The 23571-nt window shown below is 39.0% G+C and overlaps 2 protein-coding genes across 4 annotated transcripts in view; one reads left to right on the top strand and one right to left on the bottom strand.

The window, feature by feature from the left end:
* The window catches only part of amph (amphiphysin), a 41228-nt gene extending 34820 nt beyond the window's left edge, over positions 1-6408 (top strand). For 2 of the 3 annotated variants that reach the window (XM_062022889.1, XM_062022888.1), the window contains exons 18-21: positions 2928-2981; positions 3131-3319; positions 5364-5465; positions 5543-6408. In XM_062022889.1, the coding sequence (XP_061878873.1) occupies positions 2928-2981; positions 3131-3319; positions 5364-5465; positions 5543-5647 (450 nt within the window). In that variant the 3' untranslated portion in view covers positions 5648-6408. The remainder of the gene's footprint in view (positions 1-2927; positions 2982-3130; positions 3320-5363; positions 5466-5542) is intronic. The other variant, XM_062022891.1, reaches the window with a different exon arrangement.
* Positions 6409-12744: 6336 nt separating this feature from the next.
* The window catches only part of mmp16b (matrix metallopeptidase 16b (membrane-inserted)), a 55592-nt gene continuing 44765 nt past the window's right edge, over positions 12745-23571 (bottom strand). Inside the window, exons 6-10 of the mRNA XM_062022887.1 lie at positions 23207-23424; positions 22989-23127; positions 21244-21394; positions 18134-18249; positions 12745-15449 (exon numbers count right to left, since the gene is read on the bottom strand). Of these exons, the coding sequence (XP_061878871.1) occupies positions 15088-15449; positions 18134-18249; positions 21244-21394; positions 22989-23127; positions 23207-23424 (986 nt within the window). The 3' untranslated portion in view covers positions 12745-15087. The remainder of the gene's footprint in view (positions 15450-18133; positions 18250-21243; positions 21395-22988; positions 23128-23206; positions 23425-23571) is intronic.

Below are 23571 nucleotides of genomic sequence, written 5' to 3'. Positions count from 1 at the left end.
TATTAAATACGGTCTGGAATAGACTTATGCTGTCTTTACGTTAAAGTGGAGTGATAATTGTTTTTTGGCGACACCTAGTCACCACAACAATTCATTAACGCAGTAAGTTGAATGATGCGGTCAGGTTTGTTACTGGATACTTTCTAATACGCATCTGCGTCTGAGACTTTGTATGTGTAAGTAATATGCAACTATAATTATTTGATTCTTGTTTGTATTGACACCTGTCTTGTTTTAGACAATATTGTTCAATTAAGAACACTTATTAAGTATGTTTAGCTTGTGTGCTATTCATTTGTTTAACTGTTTTGTAGCTGCTAGCTCCTGGTAGCCTATAGCCTTCCGTGTTTACCTTTTGTAAATAACTTGACTAAAATACAAGAGAAGACCAACCATGTGTGTTTATTGGAGGACATTTAGATGTTAACTGGCTGTCCAGCTTTGCGCAAGTAAATGAGCTTAAGGACCGGCTGTATCGGAAGACTTCTATTAGAGATTTTCGATGATACCAAGCCGATATAATCTGATATTTGTTTTTTGCTTATATCAACCCGATATTTTTATCAATATCGGTGCGGGACACCTGTAATAATGTCCACTCTTCCTGGGATGCCGACTGATGGGATGGTTGTATCTTTCAGCACAAAACTTGTGCTCCCCGTTTAGCTGGTCAATTCAGCATAGCCCTCACTACTCAGATGAAAAATTATGTGAGGATACAAGGATCATCCTAGCAATGTTGTCGAGTTGAGAGCCAGTATTTCCACTGATTCAGTCCGTTCGTATGTTTAGCTGGTAGCGTGATAAATTATTGGGTTTTAAACTTACAAACTCAAAAGCTTTTCAGCAGCAACTTCAATAGCTAGCATTACTGTACCTCTCGATTCTTGACAGTAGCCCGACAACAGAAAAGTAGTTCCTCTCTGTTTGCTCTTACAATAACACTGTTGCCTACCTTGGTTATTAATAAGCAGGTCACGACAAGTGTTGTTGGCCTTTTTTTTTTTTGAAGACCGCTTTCGAAGCGAACGTTCCTGCATTGTTAGCCGCCTAATGCTAGCGATTTTTAACTATCTAGAAAGCACAGAAAAGAGAAATACATTGTTGTTGTTTTTTGTAAATCACATACAGTACCGTTCAAAAGTTTGGGGTCACCCAAACAATTTTGTGGAATAGCCTTCATTTCTAAGAACAAGAATAGACTGTCGAGTTTCAGATGAAAGTTCTCTTTTTCTGGCCATTTTGAGCGTTTAATTGACCCCACAAATGTGATGCTCCAGAAACTCAATCTGCTCAAAGGAAGGTCAGTTTTGTAGCTTCTGTAACGAGCTAAACTGTTTTCAGATGTGTGAACATGATTGCACAAGGGTTTTCTAATCATCAATTAGCCTTCTGAGCCAATGAGCAAACACATTGTACCATTAGAACACTGGAGTGATAGTTGCTGGAAATGGACCTCTATACACCTATGTAGATATTGCACCAAAAACCAGACATTTGCAGCTAGAATAGTCATTTACCACATTAGCAATGTATAGAGTGTATTTCTTTAAAGTTAAGACTAGTTTAAAGTTATCTTCATTGAAAAGTACAGTGCTTTTCCTTAAAAAATAAGGACATTTCAATGTGACCCCAAACTTTTGAACGGTAGTGTATGGATTATGAATGATAAGCAAAATTCCTAAAATAGTGCAGTTTTCATTTGACCCCTAACCCTCACCCTTTGAAACCAGCACCAAGACCTAGTGATGGAAAATAAGCCATAAGAAATGAGACGCCACTCGTTTCCCACTACGTCATTACGTCAAGCGACTTAGTGGCTGTGACCTAGGTAGTAAACATACTACATTACCATGTACTACATTACACAGTTATTAGACAGTAGAGGTGGGGAATCTTTGGCCACCTTACGATTTGATTAAAAATCAATTATTGATGCATCTTTCATTTATGTATATTCATGCAGTTTTCCATTTATTTTCGTTTCACTAAATAAACCTTTATCACTTTGCAACTTTTAAAAACAGTGCATTTTCAATAAGAAATTCCCATGACATTTATTACAATAATGGAAGTGTGTGGAAAACTGGAACCTTAGTGCCCTTTAATAAAGGAGCTGGTCGGATGTCTCAAGGAGGTGGCTCGCTGCAGTCAGCCAAATGCTATAGCTCTCTGCATTACTTTACTTACAATAAATAAATAGATTATTGACGTTTACTTATCGATTTTAGAATTGTCTATGTCCGAATTGTGATGCATCTAAAAATCGATTATTTCACACACAGATACTAAGCTATAAAACGCACAGTATTTAGAAGCTACAATATGTAAATAACTTGTGTTAGTTGGTCGTCATGACGAGCAATTCTAAAATAAAAAAGGAACATTCTGAATATGGCGAATGTAAATTTTAAAAAGTAGATCAGCTGTCCAGTCATAAAATGCAGAAAATTAGTAAAGTCAGTTCCTTGCTAGTCTGACATCATGGTTTGTTAGTTACAGCCACATGAAAAAATAAAAATAACGTTCAAAACATGGCAATATTTACGTTGAGTAGCAAAGGATTGACTACCTGATAAAACACTAGTTTCATTATTATGAAAATCAACAATCCTTATGATTACTTACGTTGATGTGCTTTCTGCTCAATGCTCTTCTCTTATTGCAACCACTCAAGGTTTATAATGTGCACTTAGCCCTTCCCTTTGCTTTAAAAGAGAATTAGGACACTACTTGCTCGATGTGAACGTGCAAAACCGAGGAAGGGTTAAGACTCGGGATAAAAGGGGGAGAATTGGGATTCAGCCTAATCAAAGTTTATATTAGTGCATGTTTTCTGTCACCATTTTTTTGTCTTCATCAGTCACTGTTTGGCGTGTCATATTTTGTTAACCAAATATTTGTATTTATTTTCGCTGTGTTTTCAGGAGCCTGCTTCAGGTTTGGAAGAAAAGACAGAGAGTCCTGTGGATGAAACTTCGGTAAAATCTACACACACAGTAGCAAAATGAATAAGAATATTTATATTGCAGCCAAAACAATGTGTTTGCATACCGCTTAAGAACTATGTAGTTGCGCCCCTGGTTTAACATCTTTTGTGAAATGATTGACAACAGATTTTCCATGGCAGGAAACAATGCCCATTCCATCCGTGGTGATTGAGCCCGCCTCCAGCAATGAAGGTGATGATGATCGTGACGCCGACATAATCTCACCTTCAGCTATCAGTGACAACGGCGTGGCAGCTGATAAACCGTCAATCAAACCCATGGGCTCGTCTGCGGGAATAGCAGGACTCCCTGATGACTTTCTGTACAAGGTCTGACTTTTTCCAAAACTCATACGATGCACATATGGCTGAACCTCGCTTTACAAACTTAATTGTTCGTTTGAACAGGGTTTGTAAATAGAAATGTTTGTATATTGAAGCAAATTTCTCAATAAGAAACATTAACATGAATAATGTCTTCCCGCCTTGACAAAAGTCCATATTTTAGTAAAAGTTTGTACATTTTGAACACAATATGAAGCGCCATACAGTACTGTTTCTGAAACAAAGTTAACAAAGGGGTGATAATCAACATTTTATTAATAACAAAGTCAAAACAACAACTAGCTGAACTGTCGCTCTCATTCAGCCACCCTGCTGACACACACACACTCTGTCACTAGCCCTGTGGGGCACTCACAGTTTGAAACATACTCCTTAACTTTAACAGCCAGGTCGCTAGAATGAGTAGAAATAAAAAATAAAATCCCTTTTACTTTTGTTGTTTAATGCTACTCGCGTGCAACGGAAGGGAGGTTAAAGGGAGGGGGGCAGTGTTGACATTGCTTTTCCATTGCTTTCTTTAGACTCATATTGAGCTCGCAAAACTAGAAAAATTATGTAAAAAGGCTAAAAAACTTAAAAAGCACACAGGGTAGCACAGTAGCTAACATGGCTGCATGGCTGTGCTGACTGAGTAAGCACCGGTGTGCGATCAGCCCGCCCACAATGGATGTGCTGCCGGGCACACAATAGGCCCTTTTCCTCTGGTTCCTGGGTCTATAGGTTCCTGTAGAAGTGTGTGGTTTGTGTTTCCACCGCATTTCACACTTTAGGGTAGTTTATACAAATCAGGCTGATGACCTATGGAGGAGTGGTTTACTCTATTTCTACACTGATGCCATGTATATAAAGAGACAATTTATAAAATAAAGTGTACCTAATTGTTAATGAAAATTCAGGCTTTTGTCAGGAATGTCCAACAGTCAGAAAGTCGTCCTCTCAGTATATGATGATTTCATGAGGGTCAGGTGATTACTTTTGATCCATTTCAGCTATAAATAACAATATATAAATAATAAATGTCAGGGTTTATCTCAAGCCGACAACACAAACACATCAGCTTTAGTGTTAGCTTGTTAGCACTAGCATTCTGTTCACTTGGGCTGAAGCTAAGAACTACTCAAATGGAGTGTCACCTACTACTTTTACAACATGTAATACAGTAAATAGTTAATATTTGATGTTATTTACCTTTGTTCCAATCGTCTACTGCCTCCTTTATTTCACATTTATCGAAATCAGAGTAGTAAGCAGCTGAGGTCGCTGCTTCGAGTCCGGCTTCATACTCCTCTGTAAATACGTTTAAAAGAGTCCGTCCACTTCTGGTGGCTTTGCGTAACAAAATTAAGTTTGTAAAAACTAATAAACTGTATGTAGTTTAAAGACAGCTGAGTAAAAACACTCCAAAATGGTTCTACTGATCAGCGTTCAAAGATGCCCCACAAAAGTTCCTGCATTTCAAAAGCTTCTTTCATTCTTCTTTCTCTCCTGTGTCAAGTTTGTTGTAGTAGAAATACAAAATAAACTAGTCGTCGTGTGTTTGAAAAATACGTTTGAACCAAACAGCGTTCGACAGCACAGCCAGTCTCCAAAAAGGTTCCTTGTCACTAGAAAAAGTCCCACCTAGCTAGGAGGAACACCGAAAGGTTCTTAAAGAACTAAATCTACCAGGGTAGATTTTGGTGGAAACAAAGGGGGATTATTATTTACGTGTAAGTGGGGAAGTTCCTGTTACAGTTCCTACGGTGGAAAAGGGCCTAATGAATGGATGAAACGTTTCTACATGGAGACAAGGTTCGTACAAGCATATCTTAAGGCCGTCCAGGGTTCGTAACTTTAAACATTTGTACAATGAGGGGTTCGTAAATCGAGGTGTTGACATTTTTTTATTCGGAATGCTTCTGCAAGCAGCTCTCAGAGACAACCTGGTTGGATTATTTTCTAGTATGTCTGAAATATCAGAGAGTGAGTGCAATGTAAATCAAAAGTGGCACTCTTCAGAAAACCTTTTAAATTGTGTTGTTTCCTGCAGGTGGAGACAATGCACGACTTTGAGGCTGCCAACTGTGATGAGCTGGACCTGAAGCAAGGGGACGTAGTTTTGGTGGTTCCCACTGCCTCAGTAGAAGATCAGGTAAACGGCCAGCGCCACACACGTTTGCTGAATGAAGCCAAAATACCTGATGGATTTTTTTTCTGTTGTCATTGCAGGAAGCCGGCTGGCTAACAGGATTCAAAGAAAGTGACTGGAAGATGCTCGGATCTGGAGCTCAAAAGGGACTTTTCCCAGAAAACTTCACACAGCGCTTGGAGTGAGAAGGCTCCTCAGGGCGGAGGAAATAATCAAGAAGCAATCTGGGACGCATGAACCAATGCCTTTTAGTTGAAACACTGCGGGACTCCTCCTGGCATTCACTCTCATGTGATTCAATATGGACCTTTCTCCCCTGTTTAAAGAAAACCAAACACAAAATTGTTGATTTAGTTTTTGCATGTTCCCATCTAAAAAATATTTCGGAAGGAAAACAAAAAGTACTACATATTCTACGCTAAAATGTTAACACTGTGTTTAAGTACTTTCCAATATAATCCATCAATTTTTGTGTTAATTACTATTGATATACTGTGGTTTATCACAATTTGTGGGGCTTTGGTCATATTTTGTTGGAAGATGTGTCTGTGAACTGGCTTGTTTCATCATCACTGTTAGTGTAGTTTTGCAAAAACTTGAAATTTCTTCCGGCAATTACTTCTGTTGTCAACAATGGTAGAGTATTGTAATTCAAACCTGTACTTGTAACATGGAAAATTACGTTATTTCAAATGAAGAAACAAAGTATGAATTCAGGGAAGAGCAACACATCCAATATGCAATATATGTAAATGTATGTATGTATATACATACAGTATATATGTATACATGCACATACATACTGTACATATATATAATTAGTTGACTTGAATCACATGTATGTTTGAGATTAGATGTTGAAGTTGTATCATTGTCATATCAATACCTGTCGCGATTAAAATGTTTCCATAAGGTCTCATTACACCAGTGTAAATTTTCTTTACTAATATTTTTCATCTTCGTTATCATCAACAACCTATTTTTCCCCTGATGAGATAACAAATCAAAACTAAATTAAGTGACATTCTAGTCAACGATAAAATCGATACAAAAACATTGACATAAATTAAATCCAATCATATTCAATTTTGTCTTGTAGATGGCTGGGACTAATTCAGAATAAATCCAATCACAGCTCAGCCTCTTTAACAGATGTAACAGGGAGTGGGGCTTAGTTACAAAGGAGAGCCAATGAGATAATTTTCGTTGTGAGATTAGAAGTTTAATATCTCACCGCCAACACCAAAATGTACGGATTTAACATGCTCCATATCTGTTCACCTGGGAGAAAGTGAAGAGGACCCATTTCATTTTTGACGCTATGATGCCATCAGCAGGCGAGTCATCATGACATCTACACAACTGTAAGGTAATTCTACCGTATTATGTCTTTACTAAAAGATGATCAAGTAATTTTCTCAGCTTGAAGGAATCATTTATTTTAATAGTGACTCCAAAGACAAGACAACTTTTAATTTTTTTTGTTTTTCATTACGCTTTACTTCTGTTAACTGTATGTAAAAACCTGCACTTCAACCACGTAATTTCCCCATTGTGGTATAAATAAAATTCCTCTTTCTTTTTATGCTGTGCCTGTGGTCTAAGCCACCACCTTGCTAACCGGTTAAAAAACATACAATGCCAGATCTCTGCCTTTGACCAACTCAAGTGCCTACCAATCGTGCTGGAGAACCACATGGTGACACTATTTTTTTAGGTCCAATTATAAAAAAGAGGGTCAGCAACCTGTCCTTACATTAGAACCACAAACAGTCATCAGTATAAACACACTATAAAACTGTACCGTGAATCTCCAAGGTTAGATAAGGGCCGTGATAAGAGAAAAATAAAAAAAGTAGACACTAGATGGCAGTAGAAGCACATACTAGGCAGAGCTGTGTATAGAGAGGTAAGCGAGTTTAGAAAGCCTAGCGCAGAGCAGGCATGACCACGCCCACTTGCTCCCTGGAGCTCATTTGATTGGTCGCTGCAAAGTCCTTTCTTCTTCTTCTGTCTGATTTCGCTGATTTCTCATGCAGTGCGCCACTTTTTTCCCCATCGGTCGCTGAGGGAAAATGAATCGCTGTCTTGTTCATTATGACACCTGCTGAATGAATGAAGCATTCTAGACTTAATTAAGTAAAGATGTGATGATAAGTTGACAACATTGTCGTCATCACGCCAAATGCTAAATCCACACACTGCCAGCAGCCAGGAAGCAGCGACGCTGAACATCCAATTTTAGGGGTAGGTTAGAAGTGTTTTCCATGACAGTGCAATACATTTTCATAACATGGTCACTACTGCCTAGTTTCTCTTGTTATGTTCTTTTTTTACTGTTATATTTTTATTCTTATTGTTGGTTATTATTTGTATTCTTAATGTTGTATTTTGTATTTTATTTCCATTTATACCCCTATTATTTACTTTTTACTTTTTAAATTCGATCTCAATTCTGTACACTGCTGCTGGAATTTGAATTTTCCATAGGGAACTCTCCTGAAGGAATCAATAAAGTTCTATCTATCTATCTATCTATCTATCTATCTATCTATCTATCTATCTATCTATCTATCTATCTATCTATCTATCTATCTATCTATCTATCTATCTATCTATCTATCTATCTATCTATCTATGATATTAATACTGTTAAATAGGATTAAATTGTGATTGCCAACTGCATGCTCTAGTCCAGGGGTGTGAAATGTACGGCCTGCGGGCCGGATCAGGCCCGCGAACAGGTTTTATCCGGCCCGCGTGATGAATTTGCCAAGTATTAAAATTAGCTCCATTTTTTTTTGAATGAAAGAAACTGCTGTTCTAAATGTGTTGCTATTGTGATTTTGTAGCAGGAGGTACAAAGTAAAGCGTGGCTGCTTCGAACACATCGTTATTTGGCACCCTTACTCCCCCATAATGCCATCCATCCATGCATCTTCTTCCGCTTATCCGAGGTCGGGTCGCGGGGGCAGCAGCTTAAGCAGGGAAGCCCAGACTTCCCTCTCCCCAGCCACTTCGTCCAGCTCTTCCCGGGGGATCCCGAGGCGTTCCCAAAAACGAGAAAACTTAACCCTTTTGAATAGTTTTTACATCGGTTTCTTACGGTTTGTTGAGTTAACACTGGATTGATACGTGGACATGACAAAGGAGGTATTTGATACCTCGAAGAGGTCACATGTTGTGTTTTTTGTTCAATCCCAGAAAGACTGTGACTTAAAAAGTTTAAATCCTGGCTTTGTAGATACACTGAGACAAAGTCCAAGCTCATTGTGTTCTTCATTGTGTTTTTGAAACTGCACCAATTTTCTCAGAATTTTCAACAAACTTGAAGTGTTTTGTCCAGAGGATTATTTGTATGTTTTCATAATGTGCTTGTTCTATTTTTGGCCAAAGTAAAACAAATTAAACAACCTGGAGTTGTCTTTATTTTTAAGTTGTCATGCCATGATTTTACCATTCCGGCCACTTGGGAATAGATTTTCCTCCATGCGGCCTCCGAGCTAAAATGAGTTGGACACCCCTGCTCTAGTCTATGCTATCGCCACGTGGCCCTTTGTTGTGAAAACGCGGGTTCTTCTTCAGAAGTTGTAATGCTGTTTTCCTTCAGAAACTATTAGGAACCCTGATGATTTGAGTTTGTTCGACAGGCAGTTGATATGTGTTGTAGACGGTGCTTAAACAATATAGGTCATCTAACGTTAGACATTCACTAAGATTTCTTACTTTCTTTGTTTCTTTCAGAAACTGCTACCTGAGGGCTACGACCACTTGGTATGCACCTATGAGGAGAGTGGAGAGGGTAAATTTAGGGCCCAAATTAAATGAATAATTACCTCCGAAGATGAGGTACACAAATGGTTGAAAGACTTTGAAACATCCTCCCAGCTAACTTGGAGGAAGCTTAGAACTTATCCAAACACTGGATGTCAGAACGCCTTCAGGGTAAGTTTGACAAAAGCTATAAAACCATGCCTGCATGTATTTTTCTGGTGTATGTTATGATTTAGGGCCAATCCCAGTTAAAGACTCCCTGAAAATCACTGGTTTGGTTTATGTAGGCTACAATAACACCCAATAGGTACATGAATTGGCTATTATAATTATCAGGTTTCTGTAATCAGGATACAAAAAGAAAACTAATCATGTACAGTTGCAGAAAAATATGTTATAAAGATGCCACAATTGGATTACAATTTAAATTCATTTATTGTATTTTGTGTATTTATCCGCTAGTGTTAATTATAGCGCGGTTTATAACCTCAGCATGCATTTCCTCCTAATGTCACAATTGAGACCGCATAGAATTATAATGTATAGATTGAGGGCATAGCTACGTGTCAGGTTCAAACACTGATGACATCTAATAATCAGACAAGAAGCAAGGAATCATGCAGAGACAGAGTTCAATTTAGCTCATGAGGAGACAGAGTTCAATTTAGCTCATGAGGAGACACGTGTTTTGGGCTGTATTCTAGTTACAGATCCAAACTACGTTCTAAAAGTCCAGCCCGCGTGCTTCCTCTATTTATTTGGAAGGTCCCTGTTACATCACTGAAGCTGTCGCGGAGGGAAGGGGGTAATCTCGACAACTCCAGTTAGACACAATATATGATTATAGAATAAATGAAAATTAGTTGACGCTGGTGATATCGCCTTGTCTCTGCTCTGTCTGCGTCACGGCGGTGTTTGGCCTTGGCAGTCAGCAGGCCGAGTCTGGACACAACACTGATAGAGACGGCTGGCAATCTAACTTGAGCACAATAGCTAATAACTATAGCAACTGACTTTAAGCATACTAAAGTTGTGTGATAACTTTACACATAATTATTCAAACACTACGTTTGGCCGCCATTCTGTAGTTTTTGTTGTAGAGCTCATCATAGAGATCTCTGTGAGATAAACTACAGATTTCGGCCATTTTGCAAGTTTTTGAGAGTTATGCACATAATCTATTAAGAAAAGTAGAGTTGTGTTTCCTTCGGCCACCGAAGGTGGCGTACTCAAGGCACAAGCGAGTGACTTTGCAGCGACCAATCAAATGGGCGCAGGCCGTGGTCATCCCGGCTCTGCGCTAGGGTTTCTAAACTCGCTGCCCGGTTAGAAAGTCATGAGTTGGTTGCTACTATGAAATATGGCTGCTCTAATCTTGCGAAATTTCTGTGATGACGTAACATGAGAGTACCGTTCTCGTTTGCGACTGACGACAAAGCAACATGTCAGACAGCACCGAAAGTTTACAAACAATGCACCCCGTAACATATCATTGAAAGTGTGGTTAACAATTGCATTTTTTTTGTTCATGATTAATACAGGAACCACCTGTTTTGTATGTGTCTATTTAAAAAAAAAAAAAAAGACATTGTTCTGACGTAACTAGGGTTAATACTGCAGGCATGCCTGCCACTGCCCTCTGCAGCCCACAAGTTTAAAAACATTTCATTAAAGCAAATTAATTGTCCAGTCATGGAATTAAAAAATTAAAAATGATCTAAGGTACACTTATTAATGACAAAAAATTATATATTTCTGCGATTGATCAAAAAAAGTTTGAGTTAACGATGAACAAAATGTGATTAATCATGATTAAATATTTTTATTGTTTGACAGCCCTAATTTATACGTGTGTGTGTGTGTGTGTGTGTGTGTGTGTGTGTGTGTGCGTGTGTGTGTGTGTGTATATATATATATGTATATGTATGTGTGTGTATGTATATATATATATGTGTGTATATATTTGTGTATAAATATAAATGTATGTGTGTATATACTGTGTGTATATATACATATATATATATATATATATATATATATATATATATATATATATATATATATATATATATATATATATATATATATATATAATGTGTGTGTGTGTGTGTACACTGTATATATATATATATACATACACACACATATATATATATATATATACAGTATATTAGGGCTGTCAAACGACTCAAATATTTCAATATCGCATTTTGTTCACTCAAAATGGTATATATACAGTCATGGTCAAAAGTTTACATACACTTGTAAAGAACATAATGTCACGGCTCTCTTTAGTTTCCAATAATTTCTACAACTCTTATGTTTTTGTGATAGAGTGATTGGAGCACATACTTGTTGGTTACAAAAACATTCATGAAGTTTGGTTCTTTTATGAATTTATTATGGGTCTACTGAAAATGTGACCAAATCTGCTGGGTCAAAAGTATACATACAGCAATGTTAATATTTGGTTACATGTCCCTTGGCAAGTTTCACTGCAATAAGGCGCTTTTGGTAGCCATACACAAGCTTCTGGCACGTTCCTGTTTGAGTTTTTGACCACTCCTCTTGACAAAAGTGGTGCAGTTCAGCTAAATTTGTTGGTTTTCTGACATGGACTTGTTTCTTCAGCACATGTTTAAATCAGGACTTTGGGAAGGCCTTTCTAAAACCTTAATTCTAGCCAGAGTAAGCCATTCCTTTACCACTTTTGACGTGTGTTTGGTGTCATTGTCCTGTTGGAACAACCAACTGCGCCCAAGACCCAACCTCCTGGCTGATGATTTTAGCTTGTCCTGAAGAATTTGGAGGTAATCCTCCTTTTTCATTGTCCCATTTACTCTCTGTAAAGCACCAGTTCCATTGGCAGCAAAACAGGCCCAGACCATAATACTATACATAACACTTGACGGTAGGCATGGTGTTCCTGGGATTAAAGGCCTCACCTTTTCTCCTCCAAACATTTTGTTGGGTATTGTGGCCAAACAGCTCAATTTGTGTTTCATCTGACATCACATGGACAAAGATAAGACCTTCTGGAGGAAAGTCCCAAAAAATTGCAATTCCCCTTAAAGTTACAGTGGGTTGTTTTGAAGAGAATGTGAGAGAAATTTCAGGTCAATCCGACTTATTGGGTTTAACAACAGCACCGCAATGTGGTGTGTTTGTTAGACAAAAAATAGCACAGGCAACACAGTAATGATGCAAATACATTTGACATGCATGTTCTCCCCGTGACTGCGTGGGTTCCCTCCGGGCACTCTGGCTTCCTTCCTCCTCCAAAAACATGCACCTGGGGATAGGTTGACTGACAACACTAAATTGGCCCTAAATTGGTGCGTGAAATTAGTGTGTGAATGTGAGTGTGAATGTTGTCTGTCTATGCGACCAAGCGGTAAAAAATGGATGGATGGATAGATTTTCGGTAAAACAAGAGTTATCAAACACAAACATACATATACATCAGTATTATTGATACAATGAGGCACACACTCGTTCATTTGTTATGCACTTGTTTTTTTTAATTCATAACACACAGCATTGTTACCCATGGAGTAGTAGATGGATTTAAAAAAAAAAAACAAATTCCTCCGAGCAGACGGCATCCTCCGCCATTATGTACAATAATACACAAGCTACTTCCTGTCTTAGCCCTAGTGCTGTTTGTTGACATAGTTTGGCCCTGTTATACTGTAAATGTGCTGCTGAATACTGTATTGAAACCAGAGGACTGGTATGAGCCATAATTTTAAAGAAACATTGGTGCTATTGTTATTATTATTATTAGTAGTAGTAGTATTGGCTCGGTCTGCCGTCCCCAGAAAAGTGAGAAAAATCCGCCACAAATTTCTACCTGTACAGTGATGATGACCTTTCACCACCAGACCACACTCAAAATCAACAGGGTTCTATTTCTGGCGTGAAGAAACCGTCTTTTTCCACCTGTAAAGATAATGATCATACAAAAGCTCCACCCCAGGGCTAAAAGCCCCGCCTTCTTCGGATAAACACGATAGATATGTTATGAAATATGAATGAAAAGATTCAAACTGAGGATTGAGGATGTTTCAAGTAAAAGAAGCACAAATATATAATATTAAAAAAAGTTGACAGTGATAGCGCCATCATCTGGCAGACTTCACCTCTACACCAACGTACAGCATTTATTAGCTTCTGTATTGCATTTATGATACATTTGCTGCTCAAATCATCAAATTAAATATAATTCAACTTTGGTTAGACATCTATCGTATAAATATTTGATTTTAGATATATTGTTAGAATATTTTATCTCTTCAATATTTAGTATGCTTTTAAATATGCACATTAATTCAAGCATTGTTAGCACGCTTGTAGAAAAACAGGATTAGTCAACAAGTGTTTTTAATATGATCATACGTCTTACTTATAATTTATCTCGGTTATTGTTGGTTTTTTGTTTTTGCAATAAAAGTACAGTACTTTTTGCAGCAATCGAGTGAAACAATTAGCGCTATTATGACATGCATGTAAGTATTTTCTACATGATTTTCACTTAAAGATGTTCACCGTATGCGAGCCTTTTTTTTTGCCTTCCCTGTCCACGGCACCCACTTTATGTTGAAATCTCAAAAAATTAATACAAAGGTTTTAAAATGGATGAAATGCAGTCAAAACAAAAGCTTTGACAAAAAAGGTAATTGTACTTTTAATAACACATTATTATTAGGTCTAGCACAATGTGTCAGTGCAACAATGGATCAAATATGAATCTGGACAGTTTGGTTGAGATGTTTGCAAGCTTGAAAATTAATTTTTTTAACGTATAAACAAATAGGTTGCTTGTATTAATAAGTATAACATGGCATTGGAATTAAAAGTACCCTATAATGCAAAATGTTAATACTGTAATGTGTCCCTAAACACTAGCTTTTGAGGTTGCACCTGAGGCTTTGCTACACGTCTTAAAATGATACCTGGAGCTCAGCCAACGATCCATCAGTCAGCTACAGATGTTGTGTGATTGTTTTGTTTTTCTGCAGCAAACAGGCTAACCTAGCATGATGCTGCCGTTAACATGTTAGCATTGTAGCTATGCGAGTGTTGCTAACATTGCGTGACCCTAATGTTGTTGTTGTATGTGATATATGGCATCAAGCGCTGAAGTTACAGTGTGCATGTTTAAAGTAGATGAAGTGGAGCTTAGAGACAAAACACAGCTCACAGTTAATCAAAAAGGGTTTGTTCCCAATATTACTTTTAAATTACTTTTAAAGATTTAAAATGACTAAATGCCTTAGCTTGCAATACATTAGTAAATGTCATTAAAATTAGTATAAATAAGCTTGTTTCATGTTGGTAGAGTTTAGACATAACACACTTTATCCACTGTCTGCTGTCTTCACAAATGATATACTTAAAAAAAGTCCCCGAAAACAAAACTGAGTCATCATCCTCTTTGGAAGAAAAGGTCGGAGTAATCCATCACATATTCTTTCCCAAACATTTCCACATGTAAGAAATAATTTAAAAAAAAATATGCACAGCTCAAGTTGATTCCTTTAGGACTGAAAGTAAAGCCTAGGATCTAATTAGTCAGGGCTCTTGTCGGGGCTCTTCAAGCAAGTGTGCAGAGGACAACAGTCCCACTGTCATACAGGACTTGAACTTGCGTCAAGTTTGTTTCAAAATAAAGAAAAGAGTCAATAAATAGGATTTAAGAGATATGGCTCCCTCACTGCCTCCCGTCGCCTTGCACTTTGCACCCTTTTTGCAGTTCCTCCGCCGCCATTGTCATGTACTTCACCCAACAAAGAGGGGGAGTGGCAATTTTTAGACCTTTTATCAGCGACTCCGCCTCTCTCCTTCATGCTCACACCCACTCCTGCATGGAGCGCTTGCAGTACAGTATGTGGCGCTGCGTGCTCTTCCTGCGGAACTGGAATACGGTGTAAAGCAGGACCATCATGCACAGCGCCAGGACGCAGGGGATGGCGATGGCCACCGCCTTCTCCGTGCCGCCCGCGCTGTCCAGTTTGATGACCACGTCGGCGTCTCCGCTGTCGTAGTGGCGCTCCTCGGCCGCCGGCGGGCTCCAGTCCCAGTCGGGGTCCGGGGGGAGGCCGTCGCAGCCCATAAAGTCCCGCAGGATGGAGCGTGGGTAGCCGGGTTCCACGCGGAGCAGCTGGTTGTTGAACTTCCAGTACTCCTTACCCTTGTAAAAGTAGGTGAAGCCTGCAGGGAAAAAGGAGGCATTACTGTATTTATATATGATGGAATGAAGCCACAGATGCAAACTGTTCATTCATCAATGATAACCGCCACCTTTCATTATAGAAATATAAAATAAAAGACTTGCAATACTCCACAAAGTCGAGGCCCATTGTTTGCCAATAATGCAGACATGTCATCTAATGAAAGCCATCATTCCTCCCACCAGTTATTAATAATAACCGTCATCTTTTCAAAGTAGCAATAAATAGAAAGACTTGAAATTATCCACAAAGTCAACGCCCGTTGTTTGCTCCTTACGTAGACATATTATCTAATGAAAGCAATCACTTCTCCCACCAGTTATTAATGATAACCTCCACCTTTCACAATAAAGGTATAAAGACTGGCAATAGTCCACAAAGTACACTCACATGCAGACATGTCATGCAATGATACAAACAATTAGAGCGCACCTCCTGCCAGTTATTATTGATAACCACCCCTTTTTTTAAATTAGAAACAAATACAAAGATGCACAAAAATCCACAAAGTCAACGTCCTTGGTCACAAGCACATGCAAGCGTAATGTAGACATGAAACAAAATGAATGCAATTGCTCCTCCAGGAAAATTATTAATAATCAACTCCACCTTTCATTATAGAAATACACTGAAAGATTGGTAATGATCTACAAAATCAAAGCCCAAGGTATGCTTGCTTATGCGGAGGGGGACACACACAATATAACGCACACATATAATGAATGCTCTCGCCAGTTATTAATAAAATCCACTTTTCTTACTAGAAAGAAATATGAGGACTTGCAATAATCCACAAAGTCAACGCCCTTGGCTCGCTTATTTATGAGCACATGCTTGCATAAAATAGACATGTGATGTAATTAATGCAATTGCGCCCCCTGTCAGTTATTGATAACTACCCCCTTTTCTGATAGAAAAAAATAGAAAGATTTGCAAAAATGCTTAAAGTCAAATCCCAGAGTATGCTTGCTCATGCAGAGGAACATGCACAATGTAGACATGTCATATAATGCATGCAATTTTTCTTTGCCAGTTGTTAACAATCACCTCCACCTTTTACAATAGAGAAACAAAGTAAAATTGGCAAGAGGTTAGTCCAAAGTCGAAAACCCCTGTCCCACTCCCAAGCACAACAAAGACATGTCACATGAAGTGCTGCTACCACCAGTTTTTAACAATAATCACTCTTTCATAATGTAAATCAATTGAAAGACTCACAATGATCCACAAAGTCAAAGCCCAGGGAATTTTTCCTCATGCAGAGGGATACCTAGACATGTGTAATAATGAACGAGAGGGCTTCTCCTTCTAGTTATTAATGATAATCCCGCCTTTCATACTAGAAATAATAAGAAAGACTGGCTAAAGCCTTGCAATAATCCACTAAGTCAAAGCTCATTGTGTTCTCTCTAATGCACAGGCATATGCAAACGAAAACATATCACATAATGAATGTGAGTGTCAGGCTCAGGTGAGCGTTGCTTGTTACGTGACTCTGTGCAGGTACAAGTATATTTAATGACAAAAACTAGTGCAACGTGGGAGTGCACAGGAAGCAGGGAAAGGCTAATAAACCAAAATCATCCCTTCTTGAAAGCAAAACAACGAAAACAATGAACTAGCCTTAAGTGTTAGATGACACTGGACTATAAACCCTCTTAATTAGCGATCAGGGACAGGTGAGTCCACTGATCGCCAATCAAGAGCAGGCGAGGGAATTGGCGCTCAAAGGCAGGGATAAAGTCACTGCAGGAAAAAACCCAAAACAGGAAGTAGGAACTAGAATTAAAAGCGCTGGACAGGAACTAAACACCAAACACAGGAAAACACACACACAAACAACCTGTCAGGAGAATCCTGACAGTGAGCGCTCCTCCTCCTATAGTAGAAATTAAAAGAAATACACGCAATGATCCACAAAGTCAAATCCCAGAGTATGTTTGCTCATGCAGATGAACACAAGAAACATAGACATGTTAAATAATGAATGCAAGAGCTCCTGCTGCCAATTATTAATGATAACAACCCCTTTCATGATAGAAATAAACTGAAAGATTTACAACGACCTGCAAAGTCCAAGCCCAGTATAGGCTTTCCCAAGCATAGGGACAAGCACAATGTAAACATTTCATATATAAAAATGCAATAACTCCCCTTGCCAGTTATTAGTGACAATTATCACTTTCATAATGTAAATACATGGAAACACTTGCAATGAGCCACAAGCTCAAAGCTGGAGGTATGTTGGCTCATGCAGAAAAATATAGTCATACAATCAATATAATGAATGTGAGTGCTCCCCCTTGCCAGTTATTATTGATAACCTCCACTTTTCAATAAAAATCTATAAAAAAATACTTGCAGTATCCCAATTTCTAACCACCACACATTTCAAGTTACCAAATATGTTTTCTTAAGCCGCCAATTGAGTAACTACTTGACGATTCACGTGACCGCGCCGATCAAAGCTCCATGACACACAGTAATCACACGCTAATGCAACAGTTTGACTTAGCTTCAGCGTAAACAGGAAAAGCAGCTTAATGGCGGCGGTCATTGTCGCGTTCTCAAAAGCGGCTTTGAAACAATGGCGCCGTGAAACTGTACATGCTCCAATCTGACTAATGGGATTTGCGGCGGAGTAAAGTCAAGCCGGTGGCGTACCGTTGGCTTTGTCCACAAAAGCCCCCTGGGGAGAGTCAGGGATGCCCTTCCAGATGGTGATGGGTTTGGGATAGCCTGGGTCCATGGTCCTCATCTCTTCATTGTATCGCCAGTACCTGCAACACCAGATGCAGATACTACACTGAATGCAAGCAGTGCAATAAGAATTTTCCCATCTTTTTGCACGGTATGGACAAAAATATTGGGACACCTATTAAACGCCACAAAGCTTGAATGGAAATTCCTCACACAGCTTAGTGGTGCGCTACAAAACAACCCGCTGTAAATGTTAGAATAATTGTTTCTAAATTATCACAAAAACTTTGTATTACATTGTGTTCCTGACAAGAAGACAAAAGGCTGTCTTTTGAAACCTACCAAGAGTAAGGCTCGTAAAACTCCACTGTGTAGGGGGGGGGGGGGGGGGGGGAAAGCAAGATGGTGTTCCTGTTTTCTCTCATGTATAGTAATCAACAGAAGAATGTTGTTCTGGCCCAAGGACTTCAAAGCGGAGAGATGACAGGATCTGCCCAATTTCCAGACGAACTCTTTTAGAAGTATTTTACGAACTCTCTTTGAACTATTTTATGGAACTCTTTTTGAACTATTTTACGAACTCTTTTTGAACTGACCTTTCCTGTGAATTGTTTACGACCTTTTCTGTGAACTTTTTGCGACCTTTGTCCTTTGGAAACAAAGGTGGCCGTGTGGTCGGGGAGGGTCCAAAATAAAAGAAGGAGGCATGCAATCTTTTGGCAGAGCGTGCTGGAGATTGTAGAAGGATACAATGTCCGGGCGACTCTCCTCAATATATTGAGTCCAAATTGAATTCTGTCTCTGTTTAATTATTTGCCTCTTGTCTTGTTTAATAGATGTCATCAGTGTTTGAACCTGACAGTTTTGTAAATGGCTGCCATGAAACAAAACATCTTTGCAAGAGCAGAACAAATTGTCCATAAGGCAATGACCATTTGTCTAATTACTTTCAAGTGGACCTACGATGAATTTGGTCTTGTTTGACTAATGCACGTTGTTGCAATGTTGGATGGTCCATGCATTTGGGCGTGAGCTTGCATGCAGTTTTGGATGCCTCTGTTCGTTGGGTTTTGCAGTCTGGCTACGTTGTAACATCAGGGGACATACTTATTTAGACATTAGGTAAAGCTCTCAGCCAGAGGGGGAGGAGTTCCTCCCCGTCTGCTTCAGGCTATGAGGAAACACAAAGAGAGGTAAGATGAAGTATTACTTTCATATAATTGTGGCATGTGACTATTGACACAGACGTGTGTGACATGTAGTCACACAAATGCTGCCCAAAACAACTTATTTTACGCAGAGTCTGAATCGATCAATACTGTGTTTGGCAAAAAAATTAAATAGCGGTGATGAAGATATATATTTAAACAGTGTCCATTTTTTTAAAGGTTAAATTATAATACTTTTGGAGAAGGTTGGCGTGGTTTCATTTGCAATCTGGGAACGCCTCCAGAATGGAACATCTTGCAGACAGACCCAGAAAACGAGTTAAAAAGTTAGCGTAACTGGAACTGGATTAAAAAACAGTGGTATGTTGGCCGTTTGTTTTACGTGAGAGTGGCAGAAAAGTGGTTGTTTTCAAAAACGATGACGACTAAATCTTGTTTATACAAGAAGTTGTTATCTCCAGACGAGGACAAAAAAGCTATTTTAATGAGCAACCTTGAAAGCAATTTGCAGCATGCCAACAAACTTTGTGACAAGAGGAAAAGGTGCTAACAAAATAGTGTAAAAACATCCTGTCATCTGTGTTGATGTGCAGCAGCAGGTTACAGAATGATGCCATTATGACAAAGCACTTTGTTAGCTCTCGACACCACGTCCCACTCGTCTCTCTGGAGATTATTTATGATGCCAGCTACCCAAACGTATCAATTCTGTAGAACGACGCCTTCCCCTCAATGTTCAAATCCAAGTATCTACCTCAGGGGTGTCAAAGTCATTTTAGCTCAGGGGCCGCATGGAGGAAAATCTATTCCCGAGTGGGCCGTAATGGTAAAATCATGGCATGATAACTTGAAAATAAAGACAACTCCAGGTTGTTTTCTTTGCTTTACTTTGGGCAAAAATAGAACAAGCACATTCTGAAAACTTACAAATCACAAATAATCCTTTGGACAAAACACTTGTTGAAAATTCTGAGGAAATTGGTGCAGCTTCAAAAACACAATGAGCTTAGACTTGGTCTCAGTGTATCTACAAAGCCAGGATTAAACTTTAAGTCACAGTCTTTCTGGGGTTGAAAAAAAACACAACATGTAAACTCTTCTAGGTATCAAATACCTCCTTTGTCATGTCCACCTATCAATCCAGTGCTAAGTCAACAAACAGTAAGAAACTGAGGTAAAAACTATTCAAAAGGGTTAAGTTAACTTTTCTCGTGTTTGACAGAGACATTTTGGGGCAACGAGGGTGCCAAATGACGTAGAAGACATAAAACTTTCATGTTTTCAAGTTTCAAGTTTCATGTGGATCGAGGAGGAGGAGCCACAGTCCCCCTTTATTGTGCACCTCTTGCTTGGCCCCGGTATATACCGTTTGCTTGCCTAGCAGAATTGCTATTGTGACATCCAGTGAACACATTTAAAAGAGCAGCAAAAACAAAAACAGCTAATTTTTATACTCGGCAAACTCATCACGCGGGCCGAAAAAAACCTGTTCGCCCCCGCGGGCCGTACGTTTGACACCCCTGATCTACCTGGACTGAACCCAAGGCGACTTAACACACACGCTCAGAGAACCTCGGCCTTGAACAGCTGCTGAATCAAACATGCGGAGAGAATATGGACAATTGCTGCACTGACACAAAGGATCCAACAAAAACAAAGCTGCTCCACAACAAACATCTCCTTCTAACAATGTGTAAAGAAATGATTTAGTGGGTTTATTCATTGATGCTTGCTCATGGCTCCAGGTTAACATTTTTTTAATCAGGATTATATGTTTGACTAATTGTGTACAGCTGATGAGAGCCGCAGGAGGATTATCTAGATTCCAAATAGAGATTCCAAGCACGAGTTCAATGAAGGACCTTTGGGGTTTGATATTACTTCATACAGTACAAGCCTGCAGACCTGTCTCCTTTGAAGAAGTAGGTCTTGGCCACGTCCTCCCACCACACGGCCGTCTCAATGCTCTGCGTGGGCATGCCGCTGCCGAACAGCGAGATGTCCTGAGGGTAGGACGGCTGCAGAGTCGTATCCTTGAAGACCCAGAAACGGCTTCCTGAGGTGAACAATAGAAGTATTGCAGAGGATTATGTGACCACATTTGCTCTGGAATGATCATTCTCTTGCTATATACTGAAGTGCCCTAAATAAATACAAAACCAGAGCTCATTTATGCTCATATTTGTGATAGAACTGTGAAATACAATATGCTTCTTGATTTAGTTTGCAAAATGATGTTGCTATGGTTATTAATATTGTGTATTAAAACTTGTCACAGAGTTGCTGTCTTGGAGTAACTTTGTTGGTGTGCATTTCTGACTTCTGTTCCTAATGAATTCTGCCTAGCAACAAGATACTTTTGACAAACACTTTCATGTCTATTAATAATGACTAAATGTTAAATTATTAGATAGTTAAAACAACACAACTAATATTGTATAAATACAATAAAATAAATAATACATAAATAATAAAATGTGGTATTAAGTTATATTATGAATCATGAATCAAGCATTGAGTGGCACAGCTATGTGAATTACTAAACCGCCAATTGCTTGGTCTAATACGGGGGTCAGCGACCCGCGGCTCTTTAGTGCCGCCCTAGTGGCTCCATGGAGCATTTTTAAAAAAGGAATGAAAATGGAAAAAGATAGGGGAAAAATATTTGTTTTGTTTTAGTATGTTTTTTGTTTGAGGACAAACCTTACCAATTGTTAGAAAGCCCACTGTTTAATATATGTTTGTGTGTATGCTTCACTGATGAGAGTATTTGGCGAACATCGTTTTGTCCTACTAATAGGTGGTTCTTTAACTCACCATAGTGTGGACTGTAACGCAACAGTTTGTGTAAATGTAAAATCTTCCACTCCTTCTTTGTCTCATTTTGTCATCCAAACGTTTTATACTGTGCGTGAATGCACAAAGGTGAGCTTTATTGACTTGCTGGAGTGCTAATCAGGCATATTTGGTCAGTGCATGTCTGCAAGCTAATCAATGCTAACATGCTATTTAGGCTAGCTGTATGTACATATTGCATCATTATGCCTCACTTGTATCCTCTTTGTATATAATTTAGTTTTGCATGTCTCATGACACATTATCTGTATGTAATATTGGCTGCATTTCAGATGTTTTTGTGCCATGTTGTTCCAGACCACAGCAAACATTACCTAGCTTGCCAAAGATTGTAATAAATATATTAAAATATTTATTACAATCTTCATTGTAATTTATGACAATTACAATCTGCCGTTTCCTTTAACTTGGACAGACACGTCTATACCTCTGGCCAATAAAAGCCAGTAATGTCCAGGTGTTGTCTCACCTTCTGAGTAGCCTCTGATTTACTAATGGTTTCTAATGTAAAAATGTGTAAAATAAATATTACATTTCAACATTTCTGTCAACGAAGATTTGCTTCAGCCTGCGACACAGTCATCTTGATAGTCGGCTAATATAGCTAATATAGACACTTACATCATGTGTTGCCTTCATTATAAGACTTATATAAGGCTTTTCATGTTTTGTGGCTCCAGACAGATTTGTTTTTTGTATTTTTGGTCCAGTATGGCTCTTTCAATGTTTTGGGTTGCCGACCCCTGGTCTAATAACTCTCGAGGATGGTAACTATTAAAAAATAACATTAATACCTTTGAAAAACACAAATTTGCCTTCGCTGTTTTCATAGACGGCATCAATTTTTGGAGGCAAGCCTTTCCAGAAGTAGTTGATCTGCATGGGGTATCCAGGAACCACTGAGTTGTCTCTAACCCTCCAAAACCATTGGTCCTATTAAAGTCCAGAAAATAAATCATCATTATCATTTTCATCATCTGTATGACTTATTATACCGCCCCTCTCATTTCACCTTGAACACAAAGAGTTCCTGGCGGAGGATGGCCAGCGTGTTGAAGCCGCCGTCGCAGATGTTGGGCTTTGAGTTGGGGTTGGATGGCTTGGCGCCCTGCGGGGGGCGATGGGGCCTGGAGTGGCGGTCATGCTTGCGTGGGTCTGAGGGCAGGTGGAAGCGAGGAGGCGGTGCAGTGGGTGGTGGCCTGGTCGGCTGCGGGGCTCTGTCTGGAGGACCTGGAGAGACAAAGATGAGGGTCATTCTGCAGTGAGTCCCAGAGATAACATTGAACTCCTCTCATTAAGAGGATCTTTGACTCTTGTGGTTTTGCAGTAGGGCCCCAGAGACAGCAGAAGACTCCTGTTATATAGAGGATCTTTGAA

This window comes from Entelurus aequoreus, linkage group LG16 (genome assembly GCF_033978785.1).
Source record: "Entelurus aequoreus isolate RoL-2023_Sb linkage group LG16, RoL_Eaeq_v1.1, whole genome shotgun sequence".
Classification (NCBI taxonomy): domain Eukaryota; kingdom Metazoa; phylum Chordata; class Actinopteri; order Syngnathiformes; family Syngnathidae; genus Entelurus; species Entelurus aequoreus.
Note: the sequence above shows the minus strand (reverse complement) of the source record. Positions and strands in the feature narration are given on the sequence as shown.